The sequence below is a fragment of the Leptosomus discolor genome, chromosome 8 (assembly GCF_034619465.1).
Source record: "Leptosomus discolor isolate bLepDis1 chromosome 8, bLepDis1.hap2, whole genome shotgun sequence".
Lineage (NCBI taxonomy): Eukaryota > Metazoa > Chordata > Aves > Leptosomiformes > Leptosomidae > Leptosomus > Leptosomus discolor.
Window position 1 is genome coordinate 38540392 of NC_141398.1, and position 18210 is coordinate 38558601.

The window sequence follows — 18210 nt, forward strand, 5'->3', positions numbered from 1 at the left end:
GAATACAGGGACACTGCCTGGGAGTGTAGGTATGGGATCAGGAAAGCTAGGGTGGAGCTGGATCTGAATTCAGCATGGGATGTGAAGAACAACGAAGAGGGATTCAATAGGTACGTTTTAGTCAGAAAATGAAGACAAAAGAAATGTCACTCCCCGATGAATAAGACAAGGTATCTGGTGCCAACGGACATGGAGAAGGCTGAGGTACTCAACAATTTTTTTGTCTCAGTTTTCAGCGGTAATCTCTCTTCCCACATCTCCTGAGTCCACGGACCTGTTGGAGCTGGTCCAGAGGAGGCCACTAAGATACTCAGAGGCTGGAGCACCTCCACTATGAGGACAGGCTGAGTGAGTTGGGGTTGTTCGTTCTGGAGAAGAAAAGGCTCTGGGCAGACCTTATAGCAGCCTTCCAGTACTTAAAGGAGGCCTACAGGAAAGGTGGGCAGGGACCTTTTACAAGGGCATGTAGTGATAGGACAAGGGGTAATGGCTTCAAACTGAAAGAGGAGAGATTTAGGTTAGATATTAGGAAGAAATTTTTTACACTGAGGGTGGTGAAACACTGGCACAGGCTGCCCAGAGAGGTGGCAGAAGCCCCATCCCCGGAGACAGGGCTGGACAGGGCTTTGAGCAACCTGATCCAGCTAAAGATGTCCCTGCTCAGTGCAGGGGGGTTGGACTAGATGGCCTTTAAGGTCCCTTCCAGACCAAACTATTCTGACATTCTATGATAGGCCCCCCACCATCCTCTCATGTTCCCCCCCTCCGTGTCCCCAGGGGTCGCCCTGGCCCTGCCTGCACCCCCCTGGGGGTAAAGGAGGAGACAGCCATGCCCGGGGGGGGGGGCACAGAACACTTCGCCCCACCTTCTCTTTGGGGGTGTCTGAAGGGGGGGCACCTCCCACCCTGCAGCCCCCACAGACAAGGGGGTGGGGCAGGCTTGCGGTGGCTCGGCCCCGTTTTACTGCTGTTTTCCTGAGGTCGGTGTTTTTAGCCAGGCCGCCGTCCCCGGGGTGTGTGTCCCCCGCCCACGCCCCTTTTGCTTCCAATAAATAGCCACTTTTCCAGGAGCTGCTGCTTCGTCTAGGGGGCGCAACTCGGGAGAGTGTCCCCAGTATGGCTCAGGACCGGGCTGGGGCAGGACCCCCACCCCTGAGAGGGACCCTCCATTTCAGGGGGACCTAGGTATGCCAGCTTTCCCCCATAAGAAAAGGGGGTGCCTGCTGTGCCCCCCTAGCCGGAGGGAGGGGCGGGGTGACACCCCCCCCGCCCGGACGCCTGGGTCCCCTCGGCTGTGCCTCTGGCGCCACCTGCTGGGCGCGACCCGGCGCCGTGGCCCAGACAGCGGCGGGGGACGGGGACACGTGGGGGACTCCGGGGCGGGGAAACACGTCGGTGGGGGACTGGGACCCTGGGGTGGCCGCGGGGCAGCTGGAGGGTCGCGGGACGGACACTCGGGGACCCTCGGGTGTGGAGCAAGGGGGTCTGGGGAGCCTCTGCGGCCCCCATGCCCCGCCCCCATGCCCCGCCCCCCGCGCGGGGCACGCCGGGAAGGCGTCGCTCTCGGCAGGCGCTGCGGCGGGGTCGGGGGTCAAGCGCGGGGAGGGCGGCCGGGTGGCGGCGGGGCTGGCTGTGGTGCACAGGTAGGCCCGGGAGGGGGGGGGGATGGCGTTAAGTGATGTCGTGTGACATCGTTAGGGATCTTAGGGGGCTGCAGGAGGAGGGGAGTGATGGCGGGGGGGGGGGGTCCGGGCTGGGCCTGAGGGGCCGTGAGGAGGCCCGGGGCGGGGGTGGGGGGTAGGCTGGGGCGGCCGCGGGCCAGTGGGTGGGGGGCGGTTGAGGGGCACTGAGGAGCAGGACTGCGTCGTGGGGCAGGTACTGGGGGTGGCCCCAGGACAGGGTTAGGGAGGCATTTAGGGGGTCCTGGGGGCACGGGGCTGGATTAAGGAGTAGTTGGGGGCGCTGGGATGCAGGGGGTGGGGCAGAGTGGCGCTGGGGCTTTTCCTTCCCCGTTTCAGAGCCGGGGGGGCACAGGCCGTCCCCTCATCTCCACCCCGACCACAGGCCCTCGCCCCCGGGTCTGCCCTCTCACCCATCTCTCCCCTCTGCAGGCACCGGGCGATGGCGGCATGGAGGAGAGCAGGGCTGAGACAGCCGGGATGGTGCCAGTGTCAGAGGAGGATGAGGATGACCTGGCAGGGCAGTTCCTGCGGCTGGAGCGGGAGCAGAGCATGCTGTTGCAGGCGCTGCCACCCTTTGGGGAGCCTGTCAGCCACATCTACCACCCCCTTGACTATGCCTGGGAACCCCACTGCGATTTTGTGCGCCGCTACTGCAGCACCCCCAAACGTGTCCTCTTCCTCGGCATGAACCCTGGTCCCTTTGGCATGGCCCAGACTGGGGTGCGGCACCATGGGGGACCGTGTCAGGGAGGGAGGCTGAGGCATGGGCAAGGCTAGGACTGGGCAGTAGGTGTTTGTGGGGTGGCTGTGCCCAGGGGACAGTGTGTGTGCATCCCACATGTCCCCACAGAGCCAAAGTGGGGGGCAAAACTGAGGTACAGTGCGCCTGAGGGATGCTGCATGTTGTTCCTATCCATCCCTGTGGAGTGCCAGGCGAGGGAAACTGAGGAACAGATAAGGCTGGGATGGGGCTTGGCATGTTTGTAGGGTAGCTGTGACTGGGGCACAGTGTGTGTGCACCCCGTATATCCCCATGGAGCCAAAGGAAGGGGGAAACTGAGGCACGAGGTTGCTCATGGGGTGCCTGGGGGATGCCATGTGCTGTCCCTGTGCATCTCTACAGAGCACCAGGGGAGGGAAACTGAGGCACAGAGGCAGCTGGGTCAACTCCGAGGCTGTTTTGGGGTGACTGTTCCCCAGGATGCCCCCCAAACCCCTCCTCCAGTTCCCAGGGAGGGAAACTGCACCCAGGGGGATGATGAAAGCCACCCCTGAACCTCCTCCTGGTCTTGCAGGTCCCCTTTGGAGAAGCCTGGCATGTGCGGGAGTGGCTGCAGGTCGTCGGGGGGGTGAAGAAGCCACCCTTGGAGCACCCCAAGCGCCCAGTGCTGGGCCTGACCTGCCGACGAGCAGAGGTGAGCGGCGCCCGCTTTTGGGGGCTGGTACGGACCCTCTGCCCCGACCCACACGTCTTCTTCCGTCACTGCTTCGTCCACAACCACTGTCCCCTCCTCTTCCTTGCCTCCAGCGGTCGGAACCTGCCCCCCACTGAGCTGCCCCCTGCCCAACGCGACCGGTTAATGGGGCTCTGTGACCAGGTGCTGGCACGAGCCGTGGGGCTGCTGGGCGTGGGGCTGGTGGTGGGCGTGGGGCGTTATGCCGAGCAGCGGGCACGGCGCGCCCTGGCAGCTGCCGGCCTGGCTGTCCGTGTCGAGGGGTTACCTCATCCCTCGCCCCGAAACCCCCGCGCCAACCAGGGCTGGGAGGAGCTGGCCAAGGCACGACTGGGGGAATTGGGGGTGCTGGAGTTGTTGAAGGAGGAAGGGGGGGCAGTGGGGAGGTGAGGGGGAGGGTTTTGGAGGTGGGGGAGGTGGACCCGTGCCTCAGTTTCCCTTGCTGAGAGCAAGGCTGAGGTTTGGGGGGGCATTAATTGATCCGTGCCTGAGTTTCACTAGTTGGGAGCTGATTTGGGGCACCTTTAGGAGGGGGAGGATGGGTCTGTGCCCCAGTTTCTCCCTCCAGGAGCAACCCTGGGGTCTCATTTTGAGGGAGAGGATGGGTCTGTGCCTCAGTTTCCCCTGCTGAGAGCAAAGCAGGGTCCTGTTTGCGGGGTTGAGGGACTGACTCCTTCCCCTTCCCCATGGCTCAGTTTCCCCTTGCTGTGGGGCAGACCCTACCCCAAGGGCTAATTCTGCCAAGGACTCAGCCGTCAGCCTCCAGTCTCCCCAGTTTAACCAGTTTAACACTAAACAGGCTCTCGGGGAAGGTAAGGTGCTGCATTCCATGGAGGGTGCTGACTGTGACATTCCCCCCCCCCCAGCCCTGTGCCTCAATGTCGTCTGCGAGGTGCCTGGGAGTCCCGGGCTTGGTCCCCACCGAGCTTTGGGGCTTGACTCACCCTTTTATTTCCCATAAAATCTCCCATTCGGTGTTTTTTGGGGTTTTTTTAAGCTATTTAACCCAAGGAGACAGTGGCCCTGCTTGCTGAGGCATAGGTGCATCCCTGGGCTGGAGTGACAGGGGGTGGGGACACAGGGTGTTAAGGGGCTCCCTGGGGTGGTCTGTTTATGTCCCTGTGCCTCAGTTTCCCCTGCCAGCAATAAACACTGCATCCTGCAGGGCTGTGGGCTCTTTGTTGTCTTTTGGGTGCTGCCCCTGTGGGTGGGGGTCACCTGCTCCTGGGTGGTCCTTGCTGTGGTCCCCTGGCCCCAAGGCACCGAAGGATTTGGGGGTGCAGGATGGGGGTACACCTTGTTTTAGGGGTGCAGGTGGGGGGTATAACCCCTCCTGATCCCCAAAGACTGACTTAGCCAACGTGGGGCGTTTTGGGTGTGCTCCCAGGGCTTGCCCCAGACACCCCTCCACAGTCCCCATGCCCGCCCCCCCCCAAAGCTGGCAGAGGACCCAGGCATCCATGGAGAGGTTGGGAGTGGCAGGCGGGGTGCTGAATTTCTGGTCCCCCCTCTGTGAGGGGACTGTCCCCTGCCTGCCACCAGCCATCCTGGCTGTGACTAATGACAATGTGTATTAATCTGGCCATTAATGAATCAGCATTGTTAAGGTCAAAGGCCATTACCTGCCCCGAGACCTGGCACCTCGGGGGCAGGGGACGCACGGGGGCTCAGAGCAGGGACAGAGATGGTTTAGAAGGGGCAGCCCCCATGTGGTCCCATGTCAAGGTGAGGTCTGGGGCATCAAACCCTCCCAGTATATGAAACCCCCCATCCTGTGCCCCCCAACCAGCACCTCACACCCCACGAGCTGCCCTGCCCTGGGCCTCACCCCACAGTCCCCCCCAAAACCCCACAGTGTGGTAGCTCCTGCCCTGGAGCACCCAGTACCCCACCCCAACCACCACACCTCACAACCCCCTGCTCCGCGTGCCCCCCCCATTCCCCCTTACCCTATTTCCACCCATTCCCCCACTCATTTTTCCCCGTTCCTGTTTGCCCCCACCCCACTTGCTCCCCTCCATTTGCCCCCCACCCATTTCCCCCAATTCCCCCCAGTCACCCCCTCCTCTTCCCCCCCTCCCCCCCCCCCACTGCATTCCCGGCTCCTTAGGGACCCCCATTCCAAGGACAGCACCCCCCCCCCCCCCCCCCCCCCCCCCCGGCAATCCCTGATTTAAGCCCCTAGGGACAATTGGACATTCACACGCCACCCACCTCTGCCTCAACAGCTTTTCCCTGTGACCGGAGTCGTGCTGCCCAAGCCAGCGTTCCTGGGGCCGGGAGCAGCTGCCGGCACTCCATCCCACTGCTGTTGGGAACTACAAGTTCCTAATAACTCCAGGGGAGCAGCTGGTGCTGCTTCTCCCATGGGCCCAGATACAGCTGGGTCATTTGGGGGATGAATGCCAGCCCATCCCATCCCCACCATGGGGGACTGGAGTACAGGCAGAGTCACCCCAAAAGGTTGATTTTCCCCCCGGGCATGGTGGTGGTCCAGATGGGGTCAGTCAGGATGAGTTGGAGAAGGGAATTTGGGGCTGCGGAAGAGAATTTGGGGCTGGGGAAGGGAGTCTGGGGTGGGAGGTGGATGCTCCCGTGGCTCTGTCCAAGCAGCTCTGATGGCCACAGCCACTTTGGGACAGGGATGCAGTTCAGTGCCCCAAACCCCGGTGTGCCCCGGCCATCCCCCTCATCACCGGGGCCTGACTGCTTCTCGCAAAAGCCCCTAAACCTGAGCTCACCAGGGAGGAGGATTCACATCCACCACCCGAAACAGACCAGAAAAAGGGCATTATTTCCTCTGCCTGCAGCCAAGAACACCCCAAAACCCCACTCTTATCCCCAAATCTCCCTTGTGGGAATGCAAAAGTGGTGTGGGAGCAAATCCTGTATCCATCGCCCCTGGATTTACACCCCATTAACAGAGACGCTGTGGCTTCAACGTCATCCTAGATGGCCATAGGGAGACACATGGATCCTGCTGCCGGGATTTCCACTGGGATTTATATTTGCAGGGTTGGCAGGGATGGACACAGACACAGGGGCTGTTGGCATCCGTTTGTCTGTTTAAAAGAGAAATAGGTGCAGGTGTTTGCATTTCTGGCTGGAGGAAAAAAGGTGGCGGTGATGTATAGGAGTGATCTCACACATAAATCTCCCCACGGTTGGAAAGGAGACCTGGGGAGGGAGTTTTGGTATGAAATTCCCCCCTTTTTTGCCCCATTTCTGTGTCTTCGTTTATTTCTTCCATGCAAGAAAAGAAGTAATAATGGGAAACACCCCTGAGGAGGAGGGAGGAGGCAGCTGGCAGGAGACGATTTGGTACCTGCGCTGATGCAATGCTGTCCATCGAGCGCTAGCCCCTGGAGTCATGGGATTTCCTGGTTTTGTCACCTCATTTCCAGCTCTATAATGAGAACTCTTTGGGGTAAAAATGATGGAGGTTTTTTCTCCCTGATCCTTGTTGATGTAAGAGGTTTTGCATCTGCAGATGTACAGGGGGTGCATCTGCAGGGATGTCCATATGCGCATGTAGGATTATGGGGGAAAGACTGTAGATCTGTCTATAAAATCATAGAATAGAATCACAGAATCGTTTAGGTTGGAAAAGACCTTTTAAGATTGTGGAGTCCAGCCATTAACCCGCCCTGCCAAGTCCACCACTAAACCATGCCCCTAAGTGCCATGTCTACACATCTTTTAAACACCTCCAGGGACGGTGACTCCACCGCTTCCCTGGGCAGCCTGTTCCAGTGCTTGACAACCCTTTCAGTAAAGACGTTTTTCCTAATGTCAAATCTAAACCTCCCCTGGTGCAACTTGAGGCCAAGTCCTCTCAGTTGTTACCTGGGAGAAGAGACCAACCCCCACCTCACTACAACCTCCTTTCAGGTAGTTATAGACAGCAATCAGGTCTCCCCTCAGCCTCCTCTTCTCCAGAGTAAACAACCCCCATTCCCACAGCTGCTCCTCACAGCACTTTTTGTCCAGACCCCTCACCATCTTCGTTGCCCTTCTCTGGACACGCTCCAGCACCTCAATGTCTTTCTTGTAGTGAGGGGCCCAAAACTGGACACAGTATTCGAGGTGCAGCCTCACCAGTGCCGAGTACATGGACACGATCACATCCCTAGTGCTGCTGGCCACGCTATTGCTGATAGAGGCCAGGTGGTGTAGGATGACTGGAGACTGCTTGAAGCACACAGTCCCATCAGAGAGAGGTGGAAATCAAGCTCTGACAGACCTGCAGGGTGCTTCACGACCTGCACAGCCAGGGAAGGGAATTGAGTATGTGCCCATAGACAGCTCTTTGTTCCCCAGAGACGCAGCCTGCAACAGAGAGGAGGGCTCGAGGGGGGGAAGTGGGGCAGTGGGAGCACCAGGGATGGGAGGAGAGGCTCTCCCCTCCCAGCAGTGCCTGGCAGAGCTCTGACAGGCGGGTGAGCTCACACATTGCCTCCCAGGGAGCAGCGCAGCCAGTACCCAGGATGTGCCAGTGCTGGCCTCTCCCACCCTGCTTTCCCCCAGCGGAGAAGCAACAGCAGGCGGGGAACCCGAGTTACAGTGTGGGGGAAAACAGAGCCCCCTGAACCCACTTTGCTACAAAACACTTGCCTGACTCATTGGCAGCTGAGCGTGGAAGCATCTCAGAGTGGCCCATGTTCCCTGACAAAGCCTTGCCCAGACAAACACAGAGTGTTGGTTCGAACAAGCTACTTTATTGGCATCTTTGTGGTCACGCTCACGGTGGTAACAGAGGTCTCTGCTGCAAGCAAGGCTCCTTGCAGCTACATCCTCTGCTGGATGCTGCTTTCGCTGAGCACCTGGGAGCCCCAACTTCTCTTCAGCTCATCCTCAAGGTGTAGGAGGAATCAAAGCCGCCCTGTCTCGCACATGCACACCAGCCCCATGCAGATGCAGAAGTGCCTTGCCGACATCTTCCCCACGCTGCCCAGCTCCTGTGGCAAAGGTGCCCAATGAGTGGTTTCAGGGGCATGAGCAGCAGGCAGCCAAGGATGTCCTTGTGGCACTCAGGTCTCCACAGGCACTGCCTGCTCCTGTGGCTGGATGCAGCCCCGTCAGAAAGTGGTTCTTGGGAAGGGCTGTGCAAAGGCAGCAGAGATCTCCACCTTACCCAGAGACTTGTCTTGACCGGGGGTATCACAAGGGTCTGGATTGCCCTCCCCATCCTCCTGCTCTCTCCTACTTCGCATCACTGGAGCTTCCCTGCTGGCTGCCGCTGTTGGAGTCAGTGCTGCTCTGCCTGTGCAGCCAGCAGAGCCCAAGGAACAGGAGCAGGGTTTCAGCAGAGGTCCAAAACCACCAGTGCTGGCAGGCACCGAGGAACACAACTCCCAGAGAGAGGTTGCACGTCTTCTGGCTCTGCTCCACCTCCTCAAGAAGCCGAGCCATCTCCTGACTCTGCTGCTGCTCGTGCTGCCGCACAAGGTCTTGTGTGGCCACATCTGTCTGGTCATCAACCCGCAGCACATACTGCATGATACTCACCAGGGTCACAATGTGGGTGATGATCATCACCATGGCCTGGAGGAGGAGGGAGAGAAAGGGCTCAGCGGGGCTGGGTGGGAGGGAGATGGCAGCTGGGGCAGCAGGGGCAGGAGACACAGGGGCCCAGGGATGGGTGGGAGAGGGGTTGAGGGAACTCAGAGGCAGTCAGGGGAAGGTTGGTGAGCGCTGCAGGGATGGGGGCATATCCCCGCAGCCCCACAGCACCTCTGCACCCAGCTCTGAGGGTGGCACCTGCCCTGCACCAGCCTCCTCTAAGGCTGAGGCCTTAGAAACCCCCCCAGGGGCCAGCCCTTCTGCCCTGGTCCTCATCCAGCCCAGCCTGCCCCCCACCTGCCCCACTCACTGCTGGCCCAAGCCGTACTGACACAGCAGCACTGTCGGCCAGTGACTTTGGGGACACCCCTCTGTGATTTGTCCTCCGTGATATCACTGGTGCCAGAGCCCCAGGGTGACACCCTGCCCAGCTGGCCACGGCAACTGCCCCTGGCTCTCCAGCCCCTGCAATGTGCAAAGCACAACCCCCCGCAGCAGGACAGAACTCCCAGGGCCCCTAAACCACCCCAGAAAGAGCAGTGCAGGTGGCGCAAGGGCATCCCTGGCTTGCACAGGGAGCTCCCTCCACGGCACCAGCAGCAGCAGCAATGAGCCTTTGGGGAGAAGTTGTGTCTCATGCTGTCACATGTGTGCATGTAGCACACGCACTCACACTTCTACTACTCCAACCTGTGTTGGGTGATTTTTATACCAACGGTTGCATCTCACCAACTAGGAGGGGCTTGTTGGGGATGTGATGATCAAAGGAAGCCTTGGCTGCAGCCACCATGAGATGGTGGAGCTCAGGAGCCTGAGGACAGGGAGGAGGGTGACAAGCAAGCTCCCAACCCTGGCCTTAACCCTGGCTTTCCCGAGAGCAGACTTCGGCCTCTTTAAAGGTCTGCTTGGGAGAGTCCTCTGGGATAAGGCCCTGGAGGGAAGTGGGGCCCCGGGAAAGCTGCTTCATAAGCAAGGATCACATCCTCCAAGGTCAAGAGAGGTCAGTCCCAATGAACAGGAAGTCAGGCAAAAATGCCAGGAGGCCTGCATGGGTGAAGAAGGTGCTTCTGCGCAAACTCAAAACACAAAAGGAAGCGCAAGAGGATGGAAGCAAGGATGGGTAACCTGGGAAGACTACAGACACCTTGTCTGAGCATCTAGGGATGAAGTTAGGAGAGCTAAAGCCCAAACGGAACTGAATCTGGCCAGGGATGTCAAAGGCAACAAGAAGGGCTTCTCTAAGTATGTCAGCAACAAAAGGCAGGCTAGGGAAAATGTGGGCCAATTGCATTCCCCTTGGTATCCACTGAGTTGTCTTTCCCCTTCCTTCTGAGTTTTGAGGTATGTATAATCTAAACAGCGTCCTCAAGATGTCTTCATCTAAAGGAGTCCTTAGGCTCCTCTTATGGTCAGAGTGAAGAAATGGGCCCCTCTGGGTCCAGCTACTTCCAAAGTAGATGCGCAGAGCATAGACTTCAAAGCCACGCACAGTTTATGCAGCCTTTTTCTTGCTGCCAACAGCAACGAGACTCTTGGGTGACTTACTCCAGTCTCTTTAGTTTGGTTTTCTGAAGCAAAGTGAAACATATCCCACCCTGGGTGTCTGTTCCCTGCTCTGCCTCACAAATGCTTCTGCCTGCCCAGCCTGGACGTGAGTATGTGTTTTTACCCTTCATTTAGAAAACCTGTAAAATGTATAGATGGAGAAATGCTGTCTGTGGACAGTAGGCTTAGGATTAGATTGTTTTAAACATCCACAGAGAGCATATCTGGCCAGATTGTAAATATTGTAGACTTAAACTACTTGGACACAAAATTGTGATAGAAGTGTTAATCAGTAACCAGTGCTTTTGCATTTATAATTAACTTTTATGTTGTTATGCTCAAAATATTCACTCAGCTAACCTTTCAGAACCTACCTATGACGAGTAACATTTTAATGTGATTGGAATAAAAGACTTTATTGGCTGTGTGAAAATACTCAGTTCTGACTAAAATTTCAGATCATCTCATTAGATACCAAGCTTGTACTCTGACAGGTACTGCATACACCATAGTGATGGAAGAAATGGATGAGGTTTTACAACAACTTTGTGAAGAAATTCAAGAACCTTCTAAGAAAAGACATATGTGTTTTAATGCTAAGGCTTTTAAGACTTGCCTCAGTATTTGTGACCAAAAATGCCAAACAACGTTCTTTGGTATCTATTCTTTAGCACAAGACTGTAGCTCATCAAAGTACATCTTACTGCTGTGTGACGCCAAAGCAGAACTCTCTGGGTGTGAGAAAACAGATCAAAAATGCAATACAAAAATGGAAATGTCAGTGTCACCTGTAGATCCCAGTACCCCCCTCTCTAATGACGAACTGCAATTTATTCAGACTTTCTTGGTGAAGTTGCTGAAATCACTGACATCTTCTCTGTTCATGGGACGTAGCAGGTTCTGTGATGCCTGGCTCTTTATGCCAGAGGCGTTACATTTTTTGATTTACTTCACAATGCGAGATCAATCCAGAGGTCATTTGTTCAATATGGTTATGAATTAAAGTTCAAGTACGGTGGTTGGTTTATACTGTAAAACACTGGCCTTGACGACCTGATTGATATTTCGCAGCCCCTAAGCTGCTGTTATGGTGTGAAGTTTCCTGGGCTCACTGGCATGTGTGGGGATTTTGCCCCTGATTTCACCGACATGCTTTGCACAATATTCCGTGAAGAGAAAGAATACAGACAGTATTTTCTCCTTCAAATATGCCCTCAAAATGGTCTCCGGCTCTTCCCAACACGTATTCATTTGAAGTTTACAACTTTAAAAAAGTTTTGAAAAAGAGCTTGTCTCAAGAGGCTTTTCTGCTGTTCATCTGTATTAGTTCATGTAATAAGAGAGTAAGCAACTTGACCTAATAAACTTGCTTTGTACTAATGCTTCTGTACTGGGTTTGTGTGGCAACGTTTTGGTAGGGGGGGGCACTACAGGGTGGCTTCTGTGAGAAGATACCAGAAGCTGCCCCCATGTCCAACAGAGCCAATGCCACTGCCTCAAGACAGACCTGCTGTTGGTCAAGGCCTCTGCAAGAATATATTTAAGAGGAAAAAAACTGCTGTGCAACAGCAGCCAGAAGAGAGGGGTGAGAATATGTAGTGAAACAACGCTGCAGACACCAAAGGTCAGTGAAGAAGGAAGGGGAGGAGGTACTTGAGGTGCCAGAGCAGAGCTTCCCCTCCAGCCCGTGGAGGTTAACGGTGGAGCAGATACCCACCTGCAGCCCCTGGATGACCCCATGCTGGAGCAGGTAGATGCACCTGAAGCAGGCTGTGACCCCATGAGAAGCCTGCACTGGAGCAGGCTCCTGGAAGGACCTGTGGACCCTTGGAGAGAGGAGCCTGCGTGGGAGCAGGTTTTCTGGCAGGGCTTGTGACCCTGCAGGGGACCCATGCTGGAGCAGTCAGTGCATAATGAACTGATAGCAACCCCCATTCCCCATCCCCCTGCGCTGCTTGGGGTGAGGAGGTAGAGAAATTGGGAGCGAAGTTGAGCCCGGGAAGAAGGGAGGGTAGCGGGAAGGGAGTTTAAGATTTGGTTTTATTTCTTATTATCCTCCTCTGACCTTTGATTGGCAATAAACTAAAATTAATTTCCACAAGTCAAGTCTGTTTTGCCCATGATGGTAATTGACGAGTGATGTCCCTGTCCTCATCTCAATTCACGAGCCTTTTCTTATATTTTCTCTCCCCTGCCCAGCTGAGAAGGGGGCATGATAGAGTGGCTTGGTGAGCACCTGGCATCCAGCCAGGGTCAACCCATCACAGCTTCCTATCCAAAGTCTGAAATTTCTGCTCATGAGCTCTTGAAGGTGGTTGTTTGTAAATGAATTTATATAGCTGGCTTTCAAACATCTAATAGCAAATAGACCCTGTTAGCTTGGAACCCTTTCCCTAGACTTATGTAGGGAGACAGACAATGGTACTTCAGTTCCTGTGATCATTTCCCTTGTGAGTCAAGAAAGATGCGGGATTTGGAAGGAAGAACCAGTTTGGTATGGTTTGGATTACTTTCTCTGTTCTCTCTGTGTAGATGTGTCAAAAAGAAAACACAGAAAGGACAAACAGTCTTCAGGTAGTATAATGGAGAGGAGGAGGAGTTTTCAATTTGATAAAGAGAATAAAGTTCCAGAGGAAGACTGAGTTGGAGTAGGGAGTGGGGGAGAAGAGTTTCTGGGAAAATCTGTGTCTTACATGGATTGCAATGAAGTTAAATTCACACAGTATTCTTCTACAGATGGAAGTGAAAATGTTCTTTGGGAATGACAGTCAAATGGCAATGAAAATAAATCTAAGACAGGACATGAGAGAGACTTTTCTTTGACATAGCTGCATCTGCTTCTAAAAAGGAGAGTGCTAACCTTCCTGAATATTTAGAGCTAAGAAAGGAAAGTGAAATTTCTGGTTACCAAAGAGCAGAAAGCTCTGAAGAGGGAGATTCAAATGGCAAGCGAAAGGTCCAGCAGGTCATTTAGCTCCTTTTTCTTGCTGAAGAGGATTGTGCTATTTATTAGCTCTAGCCTTCTTTTGGTTGTCCATTCTCTTATTTCTGATTTCTCTCTCTGTCACTGCAGATCAAGATTGTACTCCAGGTACTGGATAGTTAAGTGATACTGTACTCCAGATAAACAGAAATCCCGAATTAAGAAATCTGTGTCATTCCAGATACCTGGGGTAGATGTTTTCCAGCAGAGTGGCAGTGGGTGATGAGTGTGGAGAAAGCGATGGAAAGTCTCCCTGTGCCAGCTTCCCCACCAGCCATGGATTACTGTGGTTCCAACTATGTCAAGTTTCAAATTTTTTTATATGGAAGTAGGACATTCTCCTGCAACATGTATAATTGCCAAGTGAGCCACCTGCTAAACAATGTCAGTTACAACAATTTATTGGCAAAGAGATACAGGCTGTGAAATAATTCCACCTGCAATGGACTGTGACTGTTTTATTTCCACACCTCATGTAGATTTCTGTAGACTGCTCTTCTTGTTTTTGGTGAATTGAATCGTAGACCAGATTCTCTTCCTAATTTCTAGTCGAAAAGGTATGTTGAATTTTAGAAGAGCCCACTGACAACCTGCTAGTTCTGCTGGTTATTAATGTGAACAGGTTTTATAATGCCTTTCAGTCCATTTTTTGTTTGGTTTGTTGGGGTTTTTTGCATGCTTTGATGTATGACCCTGCAAAGGACCTCTGTTTCCAGCAGTGATAACTTTAAACCTGAAGTTAGTAGGCTGACACAAAGCTAATAATAGATAACATACTAAGACATCTACTTTTCAGAAATTCTTTCAAACTCCAGTGTTCTAATTTTACATTCGTACGATTACAGCACAGTAAGGGTTTGCTAGTCCCTCCCAGGAGGAGGGAAGGGGTTGTCCTGGGCTACAGCTGGAGAATTGGTTCAAAATGGGCCTAGCTGCAGTGGGTGAAAGAGGTTCCTCTGCATGACTTGGAGAGGGTACAACTATGCTGGGTTTATGGTAATTGGTCCAATTCTCTGATGTCTTCCTGTAGAAAAGGATTTCTGAGTTGCCAGAACTGAGCAGAAATCTGCCAGAGGCATCCCTAGTCCTAGTCAGGCGTTGCCAGGGTGGAGTTGGTTTAGATATTCAGTCTTTGGATTCAAGCTCCTGGAACCCTTGGAGATGCTTGCACCTGAGAATTGCTAAGACTGGGTCTGCCACAGCAGCAGGAAGCCTCTTCCTTCGGGCAGTGGCCATCTCAGCCTCTCCCTCCAACCTGAAGGGAAACGCAAGCAGACTGGCTGCTTGGTGTGCGCGGCCGTGAGGAGTTCAAGAAGGCCATGCATGGAAATTGTGCCCTTCTCTCACCTGGCGTGATGAGCTGTGTTAACTTGAGAGGGGAATTATCTACAGTACCTCAGGGCTTGTGAGCTTTCCTAACTGGAATGCTCATGCTTAAATGAAAAGCAATTGGATTTCTTTGCTTTCTCCTTCTTCCTTTTGCTTCCAAAAGAAATCTCTCCTCTTCTGAGTGCACTGTGCAAGTCAGTAAGGAGCAAGCTCTGCTGTATGAAGAGACCGGCTCTAACAGGTGATCATTCAGAGTGCAAAAAATAACTTTTCCAGCGGTGAGCTCTGGAGCTTTTCAGGAACGCCTCCTCTTCCCGAGCGCTGAAATCCCTGGTGTACAGTCATACAGCTTCTCTATCCTGCTCTCTGCTTTGGATGCAGAAGGATGTCTCTGAAGCTGGAGTGGATGAAAAGACATTGTGATGATGGCAGTGCCCGTCTTTGCTAAATATTATGAATAATTGCATGTATCTACAGATTCTCTTTTTCATGAACAAATAAACAGGGTTCTTAAGCGTTCATTGGTGCTTATTGCTAGTTTGTCTTTTCTTCCTTACTAAGAATTGAGGAAAGAACATAAAAGTGTGAACAAGACTGGCGCAGTGCAATTGTTTGAAAACACGGTTCCCTGCTGGTTGCAATGAAGCACGTGGCAGGGTCCATGGCTGCGGTGTCCCTTTGCACCAGCGCCAGTGTCTATGACCGTGAGCGCCCCAGCCAGGTCCAGCCAGGTCTGGCATGCCATGAGGGACCCACCGCTGCCAGAGCTGAGTCCCATGGCACCGCAGGGCAACCTGCTCCAGAAAGGGCCGAGCCAGGGCACCTGGTGGTGAGCAAAGGGCGACGGGCCCACAGCATGCTGGGAGCCATGGCCCTTCACCCCACGGCATGCTGGGAGTCATCGTCCGTCACCCTAACAAGGCCAAGTGCCAAGTCCTGCACTTTGGTCACCACAGCACCATGCAGCACTACAGGCTTGAGGATGAGTGGCTGGAAAGCTGCCTGGCAGAAAAAGGACCTGGGGGTGCTAGTCGACAGCTGGCTGAACATGAGCAGGCAGTATGCCCAGGTGATCAAGGCGGCCAACAGCATCCTGGCCTGTATCAGCAATAGCATGACCAGCAGGAGTAGGGAGGTGATCATGCCCCTGTACTCGGCACTGGTGAGGCTGCACCTCGAATACTGTGTCCAGTTTTGGGCCCCTCACTACAAGAAAGACACTGAGATGCTGGAGCATGTCCAGAGAAGGGCAATGAAGCTGGTGAAGGGTCTAGACAAAAAGTGCTGTGAGGAGCAACTGAGGGAATGGGGATTGTTTAGTCTGGAGAAGAAGAGGCTGAAGGGAGACCTGATTGCTGTCTACAACCACCTGAAAGGAGGTCGTAGTGAGGTGGGGGTTGGTCTCTTCTCCCAGGTAACAAGCGATAGGACAAGCAGAAAGGGCTTCAAGTTGTGCCAGGGGAGGTTTAGATTGGACATGGGAAAAATTTCTTCTTCAGAAGAGTGGTCAAACATCGGCACAAGCTGCCCAGGGAAGTGGTGGAGTCATCATCCCTGAGGGTGTTCGAAAACCACTTCAGGACGTGGTTTAGTTGGCATGGTATTAGGTCAAAGGTTGGACTTCATGATCTCAGAGGTCTATTCCAACCTAATGATTCTATGATTCTATGCTGGGAGCCATTGTGCTTCACCCTGCAGCACGCTGGGAGCAATAGTCCTTCACCCTGTGGCATGCTGGGAGCTGGAGTCCTCACCCCTGCAGCCAGGCAGGCCCATCCGCAGCTCCGTCTCCTGGCAAGTGAGGGCTGGGCCAGACTATCAGCCCTGGGCCAGTGGGAGAGACTGTCCCCAGAGCTGCTGGGGCATCTCTCCTGCGGGGCAGCTCCAGGGCTTGGCCCCAGGAGACAGTAGGGGCACAGGGGCAAAATATGAAGCCTGAGCTGTGGGAAGAGATGCAGGGGTGTGCAGCTGGGCCGTGCCCGCAGGCCTGCCCGGGGCTGTCCTTCCGGCTGTGTCCCTGCATCTCAGGGCGAAGTGCATGGAGTAGAACTTGGCTGCCTGTAGCAGGACACCGTGGGCAGGGCAGGGTCCTCTGCCAGGCAGGCTGGCAGTAGGGAACAGTCCTCCAGCCCGGCCCTGGCAGAGGAAGAGGTTTCCCAGGAACACGTGCGGATGGCCTGGGCTTGGCCCCACAGCAGGGAGCTGGCCAGGAGTGGTGAGGAGCTCTTCTGCTGGAGCTCGATGTCCTCCCTCCTCCCAGCCCGTGTGGAGGTGGTGCACCCTGGCCCCACTGCCTGGCCTATAGCACTGGGCATGGCCTGGCCCTGTCCTGTAGCCATAGTGCTCTGCACAGCCCTGGCAGCTGCTAGGCCAACAACGGGATTCGGGATCTGGCTGGTGCCGTGGCACTGGCAAAAGGGACATGTCAGGAGCAGGGGACAGCTGCTGCTGTTGTGGTGGAAGCAGGCCAGAGCAGCCCTGCTGCCCAAAGGGCCAGGAGCCCAGAGGAGGTGGGACAGGGCCTAACTGAGGGGTAAACTTCGAAAACAGTATTGGGGCCAAGGTGCGCTGAGGGCGAGCTGTCCTGCAGGCAGCAGCAGAGGCCAGGAATGACACTGCCTGCCTAGGAAGCTCAAGGACTCTGTCTGAAGGACACCAGGCTAGTTGTTGCAGCTTTAATCAGATGCAGCCATTTTCCTGAGGAGAGCTTCACTGCTCCCTGGCTTTGCAGGGCCAGCAGCATGTCACTCATAGGATCCGTCCTGATGTTGTCTGTGCCTTTGGAGAGCTCAGTATCATCAGGGTCTGAGCTGCCAGCAAACACATTGAGGGTTCACTGTCTTCCACCAAGGGCTGGAGGGCTTTGACAGAAAGAAGTGGAGCAGATATGAAAACCCTCTGTCTGCAGAGACCCTGCCATAGACATCCCCTCCAGACCATGCCAGTCCCACCCATCTCTCTCCCTGGTCAGGAGGGAGCAAGTGGGACAAACAGATCAGCTGGAAGCTACTGCTCAGGAATACCTCAAATGCCTCTGACAGTGCTCCTCTGCCCCTGAAGCATTTCCCTGGAGCAAAGCAAGGCAAGGCAGCACTCTGCCCGAGCTCTGTCCCCTGCTGCACCAGCTGCTGCCCCTATTAACCATTGCAGGTCTCCCTCAGCTTCTCCGAGCTTCAGTCCCTCAGGTGCCACCCTGCCAGCCCTAGGCACAGAGCTCCTGTCAGACCTCCTGCTCCCCAGCACACTTCCAGCAGTAAAGCCAGGAGGTGTTCTCAGCTTTCCTTTGGAGCTGTGAATGTTCTGGATTATCTTCTGGCAGTGTCCTGCCTAAACAGGAGGGGAAACACAGAAGAGTTAGTACAACACAACATTGTTGTCAACAAGTTTCCCAAATGGTGTCACAAGCTCTGATTCTCATGGAGGACTTTAACCTCCATGACATCGCCTTGCAAGGCAACAGGGTGATACCAGGCAAGGAGATTTCTGGAGGGTGTCAGCGAGAGTGTCTTGCTACAGGCACTGGAGCGACTAGCCTGAGGGGGCGGTGGGGGGGGAATAGGCACAGCTGTATCTGCTGTTCCCTCATAGGGAAAATTGGTTTGGCGGCATGGTAGTCAATGGTAGCTTTGGCTGGGGGGACCATGAAACAGTAGGG

At 54.8% G+C, this 18210-nt stretch overlaps 1 protein-coding gene across 1 annotated transcript; it reads left to right on the forward strand.

The window, feature by feature from the left end:
* The first annotated feature begins 1520 nt into the window (after positions 1-1520).
* On the forward strand, positions 1521-7725 carry SMUG1 (single-strand-selective monofunctional uracil-DNA glycosylase 1). The gene is made up of 5 exons (XM_086468800.1): positions 1521-1643; positions 2112-2402; positions 2978-3522; positions 3866-3948; positions 7664-7725. Exons 1-5 carry the CDS (start codon positions 1521-1523, stop codon positions 7723-7725), a joined length of 1104 nt encoding a protein of 367 aa, XP_086324926.1.
* The last annotated feature ends 10485 nt before the right edge of the window (positions 7726-18210 follow it).